At 41.8% G+C, this 13,748-nt stretch overlaps 1 protein-coding gene across 1 annotated transcript in view; it reads left to right on the top strand.

The window, feature by feature from the left end:
* The first annotated feature begins 1,308 nt into the window (after positions 1-1,308).
* ANTXR1 (anthrax toxin receptor 1) overlaps positions 1,309-13,748 on the top strand; it is a 217,431-nt gene continuing 204,991 nt past the window's right edge. Inside the window, exon 1 of the mRNA XM_006092977.3 lies at positions 1,309-1,836. Within this exon, the coding sequence (XP_006093039.1) occupies positions 1,685-1,836 (152 nt within the window). The 5' untranslated portion in view covers positions 1,309-1,684. The remainder of the gene's footprint in view (positions 1,837-13,748) is intronic.

Here is a 13,748-nt window from a genome sequence, read left to right as displayed (position 1 = left end):
GCTGCAGTCATCTGAAAGCTTGACTGGGGCTGGAGAATCCACTTCCAAGATGAATCACTCACGTGGCTGGGAAATTGTTGCTGACTGTCTGCAGGGGATCTCAGTTTATTGCTACATGGACTTTCCCATAGGGCTGCTTGGGTGACCTCATGACATGGCAGTGGGCCCCTCTCCTCCTGAGCAAGTAATCCAAGAGAGCAAGAAGGAAACCACAATGACCTAACCTCAGAACTTACACACCTTCTTTTCTGCCATACATTATAAATTACACACAGATCAGTCTTATTCAGTTTGGGGGGCGGTGGTGAGTGAATACTAGGCAATAAGAAACACTTTGGAGGAAGGCTAGTGCAATGCATTACAATCTTCAAAACTTGTGACAACAAAATTATTGTCCAATGGGTTATTCCAAGACAGTAGGATTCCATGATACATAAGGTGGGGGAAACCACCATGGATGGTCACATCGGGGAGTGAGGGTCTTAGAGGGTCACAAGTGAGGGGAAGATGTGTGTCGGGAGAAATCGTCCTGAAAAAGGAGTATGCATTGAGGACTCCCGCCTGGAACTGGGGCTCGGGGGCCACTCTAAAGAGGATCTCTCACTTTAGAAAGGCTACACAAGATGCCCCTGCCAGTCCCAAACTGTTCGAAAGGTCCATACCCTTGGAAACTGCTTATTTCCTCTGTCCTACATCAAAGATAGGGTGGGAAAAGGTCAAAGTTCATAGGCTGAAAAGAATTACCACAGAATCTCTAAAATCTGGAGATGGAGATAATGTAGAATGCTCCGTCTTTCCATGCCGGGAGGGAGCAGGCTTCTCTGTGGGACTGTTCATGCTGTTCTCAGCCACATGACTGGACCCCAGCAGTCTCTTTTATGATCTGCGCTAAGAGTACAGTAAAGTCACTTGGGTGATTCGGATCACAAAGGACCCCGTTCTTCTCTGCTTAATTTGCACAGTGACTTGTTTGCAAAGGCCCCAGTCTGGGGTTGGAGGAAATAAGTTCTCATCCAATGCTTACAGTGATTATCAGAAGACCCAGCAAAGGAGAAGGAAGGACAGGGGGGCGAGGTAGGGGGAGAGGTTAGAGAGTGAGAAAGAATTTAAAATAGGGAAGAAGCAATGGGGGAAGGAACGGGAAGGGAAGGGAAGGTGCGTGAGAAAAGGAAAACCCGCTCGCACGAACGCCGAAGAGCGCTTTCATCATCTTGGGCCACAAGGTGGCACCCTCTGGACTTTCTTCCCCCATCCAAATAAGAAACGGGGCAGAGAGGAGGGAGTAAAGGCAAAGCACTCCCCCGACCAAGAACAATTTGAAAACCCACCCCATAATATTTAAAATCTGGGACAAAGAACCGTCTGGACGGAACTGCTTCAATTGCAAAACCTCAGCGCAGCCTCGGGAGCGCCCGGCGGGGCCGGAGTCAGAGCAGCCCCTTTAAAAAAGCGGAGTACAGTATTGGGATTCTTGAAACCTGAAACCTAGAAACAGAATCGAAGCGGAAACCAGAAGGAAAACCTTGAACTCCTCCAGACAATTGCTTCCGGGGAGTTTCGGGAGAGCGTGGGGGAATAAAGGGCCCGAGAGGAGGGCCCCTCGGATGGCGCGTCCCTGAGGGTCCTGGCGAGTTCGAGGAGCGTGGGAAAGAGAGGACCCTACCCTCTCCCTGGGCTGCAGGTCATGGCCACCGTGGAGCCGAAAGCCCTCGGCATTGGCTTCAAGTGGCTCTCTTTGGCCACTTTTGTGCTCATCTGCGCCGGGCACGGGGGACGCAGGGAGGAAGGGGGTCCCGCCTGCTACGGGGGATTTGACCTGTACTTCATTTTGGACAAGTAAGTGCCCTCAGTTGTTCCACGCGAGGCTGAGCTGATGATGCTTCCTCCGGGCTGGGCTTGTTGGCAGGGTGGCTTGGGGACAGGCGCGCCTGCCCAGGGACCGAGAGGGACGCAGCGCTGCGCCTTTGTCAGGGGAGCGCGCCTCGCATCCTCTGCTGCCGGCGTCCGCAGGGGAGGTGGCCCTCCTGGTTCGGGAGACGAACTTCTTTTCTGCCTGGCTTTCCGTGACCGAGGAGTATGCAAGGGAGTGTGAGGATGCTGTTGACCTACTACGTTTCTGCCAATCCTTCTCATTTGCTGCAGAAACCTCAGTGAGAAAAGCTTGCTTAGGAGAGGCAGAACTTTCGGGCACCTCTAAGATCAGGCGTGGGCTGTTCAGTCTCCCGGCTCCTTTTTAAAGACGCTGTCCTACTTAATGCATCACCTTTGTTCCTAATAACATAATGCGTGCTGACTGGGCAGTTAGTGGAAATACAGGGGGATTTCTTAATCTCCCCACTATGGAGCCTCAGACTGGGAAATTCTTTGTTGTGGGGCGGTCTTGTGCATTGTAGGGTGTTTATCAGCATCCCCGGTCTCTACCCACTACTGCCAAGTGGGGATGCCAGGACCACCCCTCCTCCATCCTTCCTCCTCCCTCCTCCCTCTTTCCCACTCTCCCCCGCCCCCGGTCCCAAAGTGGAGACAACCAAAAATGTCTCCAGACGTTGCCAAAAGTCCCCTGCGGGTAATAAACAGCCCGGGACTGTGATGCAGGCGAATTCAAGTTCTTGGCGATTTGACTGGCGGGCTACCAGGGAGGTGCAGGAGCCCTGGTTTCTTATGAGAATGGATAGTGGTTAGGCATCTGGACTGTGCTCAAGGGAGAGCGGAACTCTGATCGATTAAACACTTTCCAAATCCCCTTAGATTTGCCAAGCAGCAGGCATTCCAAGAATCTCCGTGCTGCCTACTAATAAACAACTTCGACAATAAAAAGCCCCTCAGAGAAGATCGTGCTCCTGAAGAACTGTGAGCTCCCCAGCGCCAGGAGAGGCGCTTGCTGTTACAGTGGTGGGGAGATGAATTTCACAGACTGGAAAGTATTTGGGAATTGGAAAAAAGAGTCCTGCAGAATAAGCTGGCCAGCTAGAAACCAAATGTGCTTTGCAGTTGCCCCTAGAGTTTGATTTTTCCGTAAAGGCTGTTTTGAACTCCAGATTCTTTGGATGAAAAGTGAGATCTTTCTTGCAGATTTATGAGAAGGTGGATACTGAAAATATACTCCAATGTTAAGAAATGGAATTTCTTTTGTTAGTTCTAGTGGCTGGGAGCACCAGCTCACAGGTTCAGAGACTGTCTGGAATCAGAGATCCATCATTGAGCTTTTCTTAAAAAAAGTTTGTGTGTTTTTTTTAAAAGTCAATTGAGAAGGACATACAGGGAACCTTGAAAAAATGGACAGAACCACCATGTCCCTAAATGGTACTGTAAAGATACTGTACTCCAGTCCATACTGTAGAGATCATAAATTCTCCCCAAATCAATTTATAAATTGAGTTCAAGTTTTCAATCAAAGTGCTGAATTAATTTATTTTGGTGGTGAGAAGACTTTAACAAAATAATTCTAGGTTTATCTTGGTGGGGAGGGCAAAAGAGCTAAAACATTGTTGAGGAAAAGAATAGTGAAGAAATGCTTATACCTCTGAATATTGAAATGTATTATAAAGCAAATTAATAAAAAAAGAATGGTAAAAGCCAAAAATAGATGGACAGAGTAGAAAATCAAGACATAGCTCCGAGGATATGTAAGCATTTAGAGGAAGTTCAAATCAGTGGGAATTAATTTGTTGTTTTAAAATAAATGATTCTTGAACAATGGTTGATAACATGGGAAAAGAAAAGGTTATATTTATACTTTACACCACACACCAAAATGAATTTCAGGATTGAAAATTTAAATGTTTAAAATGAAGTGATGAAAGAACTAGAATAAATTTTAGATGAATATTACTATAATCTTAGTTTTATAGTTTTTAAAACAGGGCAGAAAAAACAAAGAAAACTATAAAAAGATTTAAATATATTAAATTTTTAAGTTTCTATAAGTTAAAAATGCTATAAGTAAAAGATAATAACCAGTTGTAAAAACTTTTGCAATGCAAATTACTCTTTGAATATATATAAAAAGCAGTTTTTAAAAGATCATCCCAATAGAAAATAGGAATTACTATATAAATAATTCACAAAAATATGTATCAAAGGCAAATAAATTTAAAAGTTCAACTTTATTAGTAAGCAAAGAAATGAAAAATCAAGATATAATTTGTATTAAGTTGGCAATTTTTTTAAAAGAATAACAATATTTAGTGTTGGCCAACTTGTAAGAGTAGGCACTGCCATATTTTACTAAGGAAAATATAAATTTGTACAGACTTTCTAGATTTGTGCTGTGCAATGGAACTCTCTGTGATGCTGGAAATGTTCTTTATCTGTGCTGTCCAATATGGTAGCTACTAACCCTTTATGGCTGTTGAACACTTGAAATGTAATTAGTGTGATTGAGAAAGTGAACTTCTAATTTTATTTAAGTTTAATTAATTTAACTTTAAATAGCCCACATATGGTTACCATATTGGATAGTGAAGACAAGAAGATAATTTAGCAACATGTATCAAATGCTTTTTAAAAATAGGTTTCTGCTTTTCCATCTCGCAATTCCATGTCCTAAAGAAAAAAATTCAAGAGTCACATAGAAGTGCCTATATGTATGTTCATGGCAGTGCTATTTGTAAATAAAGCTGAACATTAACTAAATGTCCAACAACAGGGGATTATTAAGTAAAGCATGATAAATGCCTACTGTGCATATTTGTGAGATGTTTAAGGAAAAATATTTAATGCTCATAATATACTCTTAGGTGAAAATACAATTACCAAACATTATATACATTATAATTCTGCCTTTGAAAAAAAGCTTAACAGATGCCTATATTTACCCAATATGTAATAGTATTTCTCTCTAGAATATTTTTGAATTCTGTTTTTATGCTTTTCTGAATTTTCAAAAGTAACAATGAACATGTTACCTTTATATTCAACAAAAATAAATTACTTTGAATTTAAAAAAAATCATTTCAAGTGTGAGGAGGATCTCTAACTAGTGTGCTGAGCCATTGTAGAGGATGCTGCTTATTCCACATATAATCCTGGAATAAATTTCTAAATGCACCATGTCATTATGGACCCAAAATAGACCCAAAACTGCTTTGGGAAACAAATTGTGGTGAAACCTACTTTACATTTACCTGGACTCCTCTGACTTCCTTTAGTTGTCCTATTGCAGTGATGGCGAACCTATGACATGCATGTCAGAGGTAACACGCGAACTCATTGTTTTGGTTGATTTTTCTTTGTTAAATGGCATTTAAATATATAAAATAAATATCAAAAATATAAGTCTTTGATTTACTATGGTTGCAAATATCAAAAAATTTCTATATGTGACACGGCACCAGAGTTAAGTTAGGGTTTTTCAAAATGCTGACACGCCAAGCTCAAAAAGTTCGCCATCACTGTCCTATTGCCTGAAGTGAGGGATATAGTGGTGCTGAATGAAAAACTTGCTAGTACAGCTACTTTTTGGTAGCTAGGGCAAGCACTGCTGTCCTGAACTTACAGATGAGAAAGCTGTTCAAGCTTTGTCAATTCACTGGATGAAGTGACCTACCCAAGAACCTAGGATTAGATCATGACAGAGCTGGGACGATGTCTGCTCTTGATTCCCAGCCCAGATCTGGCTTGCCATCTGGATCCGGTCGAATTTCTCCGATTGTGGAGCCCAGAGGCAGGAGATGGGCCAAAAGGTAGTGATAGCTAACAGGCCCCTGGGTGAGCCCTAAAGACATGGTCTTCTCTTCACAGATAAGAACTTCCTCAATTAGTGCTGTCCAGCACCCAACCACAGCAGAGCAGAAAGAGAAAGAATGCTAACTTGTTTTTCCCTCGGGCCTCTAAGGTCCTTTGTCCAGCAAGACATTGTCTTCAGGCTGAAACCAGTGGGTCACAGGGCCCGAATTCACCTTTCTTCTCCCCACCCCTCAACTCCCTTTTTCCCAGTGGATGGTTCTCTTCTTTTTTATGACATTGAATCTCGGCTCATTTCAGCTTTAAGCAGGATGCATCTCTGGCCTGGAAGGAACTCAGATTATACATTTAATGGAACGTCATGTTTTCTCAACCAGGAGCAAAAGACTTTATAATGACAACCTAGGCTACCACAGTAACACAATAGGGCATGATTAGCGGCTTTGGCGATGGGGTTGGTGGACTGAGCTTCACAAGGCTTTATACCGATGGAATTTCATGTTCATTTAAACATGCTTTTCTGGTTACCGTCAGGAAAAGTAGATTGCTGGAAATTCAATCAGGGATTTGAAAAGTCAGAGTTGAAAGGCCTTTATCCAGAGAAAAACAGTCAAGGAGCTTCCTTTAAGTCTTCCAGGGGGTCCGCTAAGATGAACGCACTCCGTTGACCAATACACAGACATAACTGTACCTCTCCTCCCTCTCACAGGGCTCTTCTACTGCTGCACTGTGTGTTTATGTATCATATATTGGTCTGTTTTATAGAGAGCTATTCATCATTTAAATGGAAAAAGGGGATTCTTCACTGTGGGTCTCAGGGAAGTGCTGGCTATATTCATGTGCGCCCTAAAAACTTCGAAACTAGAATGGTGGCATGGAGAGTAGAAGGAATGGAGGAGACATTGAGCTGGAGGGTGACAGTAAGCACTGAATAGCTTTATTTATAGGACTTGCCAAAGCCACAGCCTGTCACCCAATAAATCCCTACATTTGTAAAGGCCCCCCACAGGCTTACCAGGTGCTCCTTCGCCATTAGTGCCTCTGTACCCCTCCCTCTGCCACTTCCTTTTTGTTCAGCACCAATTTTCTCTTTCCCTTAACCCCACACAAGGGCACCTTGTCTTGCCACTCAGAATTCCAAGCCCAGGACCCACCACTGGATGAACCCCTGTCATAATGAGCGATCATTACTATGCGTTATACTTCAGGACTATGGTCATTAAATAGATTTTTATAACATTAGGCTGGGAACCTCACTACCAGGTATAGTATTGTTTTTCTGGGAAAATACCTTCTGGATTCCCAACTACTAACTTACAAAAGAAATCTTTCGAGTCGGAACTGAAGTCTCCCAATACTTATGCCATCTCACAGATGTGCCAAACAATATTGTTTGGTAACTAGGACAAGCAATACCATCCTTAACTTACAGATGAGAAAACTGTTCAACCTTTGTCAATTCACTGGGTGAAGTGAGCTACCCAAGGATCTAGGATTAGATCATGACAGAGCTGAGATGATGTCTGCTCCCAACTCCCATTCCAGCTCTTTCCACTCATCACTGCCCAGTGCAGTTGGGTCATAATGGGAAGCACATGTCAATACAAGTAGAGGTACTGGGTGAATTCCTGGAATTAAAAATCCTTGCATCAGTTTCAGTAAATGATGGTGTATAAGGCAATTAATATACTTAATTGAAGAACTACCACTCTGCTCTTAAGTCAGCTGTCTTTGATTGAAAGTTTTAGGACTCGAATCCCCTGCCCCCCACCCCGACCCCACCCCAACTCACCAAGATGCTTCCAAGATCTGGAGGGATGGATTGGATGATTATGATGCACTTAAAGGTCAAATAAATTAGTGATTTGTTCAGATTGAACCTGATGGAGAAGGGAAATTCAACTTTGTTGATGTGTAAAAACACACCGATGTTGCTTGTTTTCAGGTATGCTTTGGAAGAGAACTTTGGGTAGTGAAAATGTGACATTGGCTTTGAATAAGGGAAACAGAGTTCATTAGAAGGCACCTTTAAAATGCTACAATAATGATTCTAAGAGGCATCAGGAAAAAAAAGTGTTCAGGGGCCAGGAGTGTGTGTGTGTGTGGTGTGTGTGTGTGTGTGTGTGTGTGTGTGTGTTTGTTATTGAGATGGATTCTATGGTTGGTTTTAAATGTTCCTCCAATTAGCTTCTAGGATTTGAAAGGACTTATCAGGCCAGGTAATAGTTGTTAGAACTGCCTACAGGTTGGAAGGTTGGGCATATGGGTCAAAAATAAGGGACAAGTGTTTTTGTTTTGTTTTGTGTTTCTGTCTGGATCAGTCAAGTAATTAGCTCCAGTTTCCTTAGCTGTGGAGACCTGGTAACACTCAGTGTCAAGCTGAGAATAGAATCCAGGAGTGTTGGAGGAAGGCACCCGTCCTAAGATAACCTGTAATTATCTCCAAATGTTGAAGGACTCCCAGTGGTCCAGGAACAAACTCTGGCATCCCTTAGTGAGACTTGGCTGTCACATAAATGCTAATTTAGAATGTTTGTCTTTTTTATGTGTGACCAAGTTACTAGATTTCGCCTCTCCCAGCCATTACTCGCCAACAAAGACTAAGTGAATATTTGAACATTTCTCACATGTTTCTCAGACATGCCAGGTTCATAATGAAAAAAGTAATTAGATTTCTTCAATTTGGTTGAGCTTATTCTTTCACTCATTTGTCATATCTCTCAATTCCAATAACAAATATGTAATCTATTAAAGGCATGGATAACACTATGCTTATTGCAAGCAATGTCCTGTTCTGGGAGCTGCAAGGGATGTAAAAAAAAAAGCAAGAAGCAGTCCCAGACTTCTTACTTTTTAGGCAGAAGGACATTAGAAGGACTCCAGGCAGCCAAAGCTAAAGGCTACAATGGGGATTTGGGTGAGGAGGCTGGCAGAGCAAAGTTTAGATCAACATCAAGAAGAAATAACAAGTAACGTTTACTGAGCCCTTGTTAGCTTCCAGGCACTGTGGTAAGTGCTTTGCCTGTATGATCCCATTTCCTCTTTGCAACCACATAAGGTCAGTACAGTCATCATTTGACACATGAAGACACTGAGTTTTAGAAAAGTTACCCAAGGTCACTCTAAGTGATGAAACTCAACCTCAAACCCAAGCCTGACTCATGATCTATGCACAAAGATAAAAAAAACTTAACATGCAAAAGAACATTGAGTCAATCAGGGTAGGTAAGGTTATGCTGTGGTAACAAACAATCCCCAAAATCTCAATGACACAAAACAACCAGGTTATCAACTTTGCCTAGCTACATGTGATGAGGGTCAGCAGGGGTCTGCTCATTAGTTGTTCGGGGAGCCAGGCTGGTGGAGACTCCTTCTCGATGCCTGTTTCCCTAAGCTGCAAGGGAAGAAAATGCCGGAGGGTCTCTGGCTGGCAATGAAATGCTCCAGCCAGAAGTGACATGCCTCCTTCCACTCACAACCCATTGGTCAGAACTAGTCACATGGAAAGAAGATGAACATAATGTCATTCTTCCATGTATTTAAATGGAGAGGAAAGCCAGACATGGGTGGGCATCAAAAGCCACTACTGAAAGCATATAATTATTCACTGCTTTGGCCTGAGTAAGCAAGAAGGGAATAGTCACGAGAGAAGGTCAAGAGATAAGAGTCTTCTACCATAGAAAAGAGTTTGGAGCTCTAAGTCTTAGATATACTTCTCAAGGTGGAATTACTATCAGACATGACAGTTCAAATCCACCCATGAGGCAGTGAGGGCTCCTGTTCTTTTCCTCCCTTCCTCACTCCTTCCATACTTTAGATGAAACGTTCAATGCAGTGGGCAAAGGTTTAATTAGATGAAATGGGAGGTAGAAATGGAGATCAGACATGCTTCCCTGCTACCTGCGTGTTACAGGAATGTATTGGAAAGCTAAGACTCTCTTTGCCCATAGTCTGTGGCATAGGAGGGAATTTGAAAGGCTGGGAAGGGAGAGCAGCCCCTGGAACTGCAGCAGCTGAGCCGACAGGATGCCTGAATATTGCAGAGGCTGATTCAGACAGAGTTTGCGAACTGGGCTGCAACTAAATTTCTGAATAGGCGTGCTCTAGGCATTTTTGGTGGGACAATTTTTCACTGCAGGGTGCTTAATCTTTCTGATACCTGCTTTGTCAATGTTATTTGTCTTCTTGGTCAATGAGAAAACCAATAAATAATGCCTATACATTTGTTTTTAAATACCCTCCCATGAAATGGTACCATCCCAATTGAGAACCCCTAACTGACAGACTGCAGGGTAGAGCAAGGCAAGCCAGTAATGCTGATTCCTAGCATCCCAGGATTACATCTGAGCAGGAGGAAGGAGGAAGGCTTTAGTGATAATTAGGCCGGTAGAAATTGTAGACCTTGGAAAGGAATATGCTAAACAAGTGAATGACGTCACCATGAATCCAGCCACTTAAGCGGAGGATCTGGGAGAAATCCTCTTTCTCATACTGCCTGATCCTATCTGCTCCCACATTTATCCTGTGTCTACCCCATTCTCTGCTTCATCATTGCCTTAGTTCTTAGCTCAGGCCATTTCTCATCCAGTTCCCTGAAACATTCTCTCAATTGGTCTCTTTATGTCTTTTCTTAGCCATCCCCCCAATACCAAAATTGACCTTTTTAGAACACAGATTTAATCTTCACATTATTTTCCCTAATCCTTTAATCTTGAAACACCTCCAAAGCTCTTTAATTTTTTTTATCAACTACAAGAGTTTACTATTGATTAGGAAAGCCTTATAAGTTTTTGGAAGAACCTTCACATCTTTAACATTACAATGTATTTCACATTGTAGTAGTTCTTTTATTGCCTCTAAGGTTATTCAAGAACCTTATTGCACAAGCCACTGTATATTTCCTAGCTTTATCTCTTTCCACACTCTGGTTTCCAATAAAGCCACTATGAACTAACCCATGCCCTCTCTTGCCTTTAGCTATAATGCCCTACATGACTCCTGTCTTTACATAACTGATGTCCTCTTACCCTTTGAGATTATTACTAATACTTGGTGCTCTCCCATCACTAGTTGTGGGCTGCCTGAGGTAATAAAAATTAAAAATAATCACCTCTCGCCCTGGCTGGTGTTGCTAAGTGGTTAGAGCATTGGCTCGTGCACTGAAGGGTCGTGGGTCCAATTCCCAGTCAAGGGCACATACCTGGGTTGCAATTTTGATCCCCGGCCTGGTAGGGCGGTGAGAAATAACCACTCAATGTGTCTCTCTCACATTGATATTTCTCTCTTTCTTCCTCTCTTCCCCCGCTCCTTCCTCCTTTCCACTCTCTCTAAAAATCAATGGGAAAAATATCCTTGGGTGAGGTTTTACACACACACACACACACACACACACACACGGAATTATCACCTCTCTCCATCACATCATTCAAAATCCATTCTTTTTTCAGACTCTCATCACATATCTCCTGATAAGCAGCATATTGTCCATTATCAAGAAATGGAGAGGAATAACTTCTCGTGATTTTGTCCATGGGTCATATTTAGTGGCCTTACCATCTTTTCCTCAAACTCTGATGCTCAACCACATGCAGTTTCAATTATAAGTAGCTGTAGGAACCCCCTGGCACAGGGCTTTGATGGCAAAAGGATTGTGATCAGAATCAGAGTCTTCCTGCCACCATTCCCTACATAAAAGATAATACAGATATCAGGTTTAAGGAAATTATATAACCAATAACAGTGAAGTATTCTAACTGTAACTGAACACCAGTCACAATAATAATGTACGGCCAAGGGATTACAGAATACCATTGGACAGCCATAATCTAACCATAAATAAACAAATGTATGAGTCAAGACATTCCCGGTCTATGCTTTTTGTCCCAGTATAGCTATTAGTTGCTTCCTATTTTATTCTTGAAAGTATCTCAGTTTAGATTTTAAATTATATGGTCATCTTGATTATTAACTGCCATAAAAGACTATCAAATGAACAAAAAGTGTGAGGATTGAAGGCCAAACAGGTGAAGCCCTTGTAAACCTTATTCCATTAAAATAAGCAACCAGTTCAGCAATCCTGATTCCTTTTAAGTGCCTCAATTTTAAGCTTTTCCTGGTATCCCCATTCCCAAATTCCCATAATTTGTGGAAATTCTCTAGTACTTCTCACTATCTTAGCACCCATCACTATGAATTATATACATTTCATAGCCCCTCCATGGGGAGGCAGTGTTGCACAGGTGTTAAGAGCACAGGCTTAAACAGCAGAGATTGTGTGAGTTTAGCGTTTGGACTAAGAACATGGATACTAGGGCCAGACCACCAGAGTTCAAGTCCCATCCCTACCACTTACTAGTTGTGTGTCCTTGAGCAAGTTACTTTGTCTCTTTGTGAACTCGGTTTCCTCATCTATAAAAGGGGAGCTAATCGAATTATAACATAGGGTTGTTGTGCTCAGAACAGAGTCCTGTGTACTCATCGAGTGCCAGCAATTATTAAGTGGAAATGAGTACAAAATGCTCCGCACAATGCTTGATGCTTAGTAAGTACTCAATAAATGTCAAGTTATAATTTTTAATCTTTATAGATTCTAAAGGACCTACCAGGCTTTCAAAAATCAGTTTGCTGAATCATTAAATATTATGTTATATTTGAACCTACTAAAAATAGATCCAGCAGGAAAGAACAGAGAGAGGCCATATGCTTTGGCAAAAATAAAGGCATTGCTGACTTTTGTAAGTGCTTTGTCTTCAGGGAATCGTAAATGCAGAAACTGAAATTGAATGATTTAAAGGGCTTTCTAGGAGATGAGAAAGAAAATTTGTTTCTGACTTCTGGAAAAAAAAAAAGCTGAACATAGACAGTTAGCTTCTCCTTTACTGCCTCCTTCACTATCATCTAAAACTGCTCCCCTCCCCAAAACAGAAAGTTTTAAGGAGGGGTCTGGGGGGATCCTGATTCAGGTCTAAAGACAAAGGACAGGACGCTGACCTGTAACACACTTGTGAGAAATTCCACCAGAAGCAAAGCAGATGGATTGAATTTGAAGGAGGTCAGCCAAGGTCTACTTTCAACTCTGCTTCCAAGTTGTAAAAAAACATGTAGAGGAAGATTCTAGAAGAATCCCAAGAATAATCCCAAATCTGGAAGTGAGTTGGAGTTCCGAGTGGGAGGAAGAGGGATGAGAACCATCCCCTTGTGCCCTGCTGCCATGTGCCTCAGCATCATGCAGAGGCAGCTGCACTGGGCAGTTGAAGGGGCAGTTTCATCACAAAAGAGTGAGTCCATGAACACCAGGCATCTTTCTGATTCCCCTCCCCCAATAAAATCCGGACACATGAAGAAGGACTAGTTTGCTCTTGTGAGTAGGTCCTTTGGTTTTAGACCAGTTGGTTTCATGGAAAGTTGTAGCACATCTTCAAGGAACAGAAAATTGCAGTCTTCGTTAAACTCTTCCAGAAAATAGAAAAAGATGAAGTTTCCCAATTTGTTTTAGGAAGCTAGCATATATCTGATACCAATATCTACCAAAGATAACACATTCAGATGCAAAACTTCTGACCAAATTGGAATAAAAACTTAAATCTGAATCAAATATAATCAAAACAAAACTAACAGTGTACTAAGGAATAATACATCAAGGCCAAGTAAAATGTATCCTAGGAATGCAAGAGTACTTCAGTATTTAGGAAACGTATTACAGTAACTCACATCTACTTTGAATGCTGAAGATGAAAACCAAATTATTTCCTCAGCAGAATCTGAAAAGACATGTCTCCGAATACTTGAACGTTCAAAGGATACAGAGGATATGAATAATAATTAATGAGGTTGATTTAATAAATATATTTTGAACCCTATACCCCACAGAGAATAAACTTTCCTTTCAAATGCCCATGAAATATTTATTAGGTCACAAAGAATGCCTCCCTATATATCCCAAGGCACAATTTTTCCAGTCTACATTCTCAGCAGTAAATAACAGGAAATGAATAGCCAAAGTACACTAACCCTCAGCTACTAGGAAAAAAAATTTTTAGATTTTTATATTATCTTGTCATGAG

Source organism: Myotis lucifugus, unplaced genomic scaffold (genome assembly GCF_000147115.1).
Source record: "Myotis lucifugus unplaced genomic scaffold, Myoluc2.0 scaffold_108, whole genome shotgun sequence".
NCBI classification, from domain to species: Eukaryota; Metazoa; Chordata; class Mammalia; order Chiroptera; family Vespertilionidae; genus Myotis; species Myotis lucifugus.
This window is presented reverse-complemented; position numbering and strand designations above follow the sequence as displayed.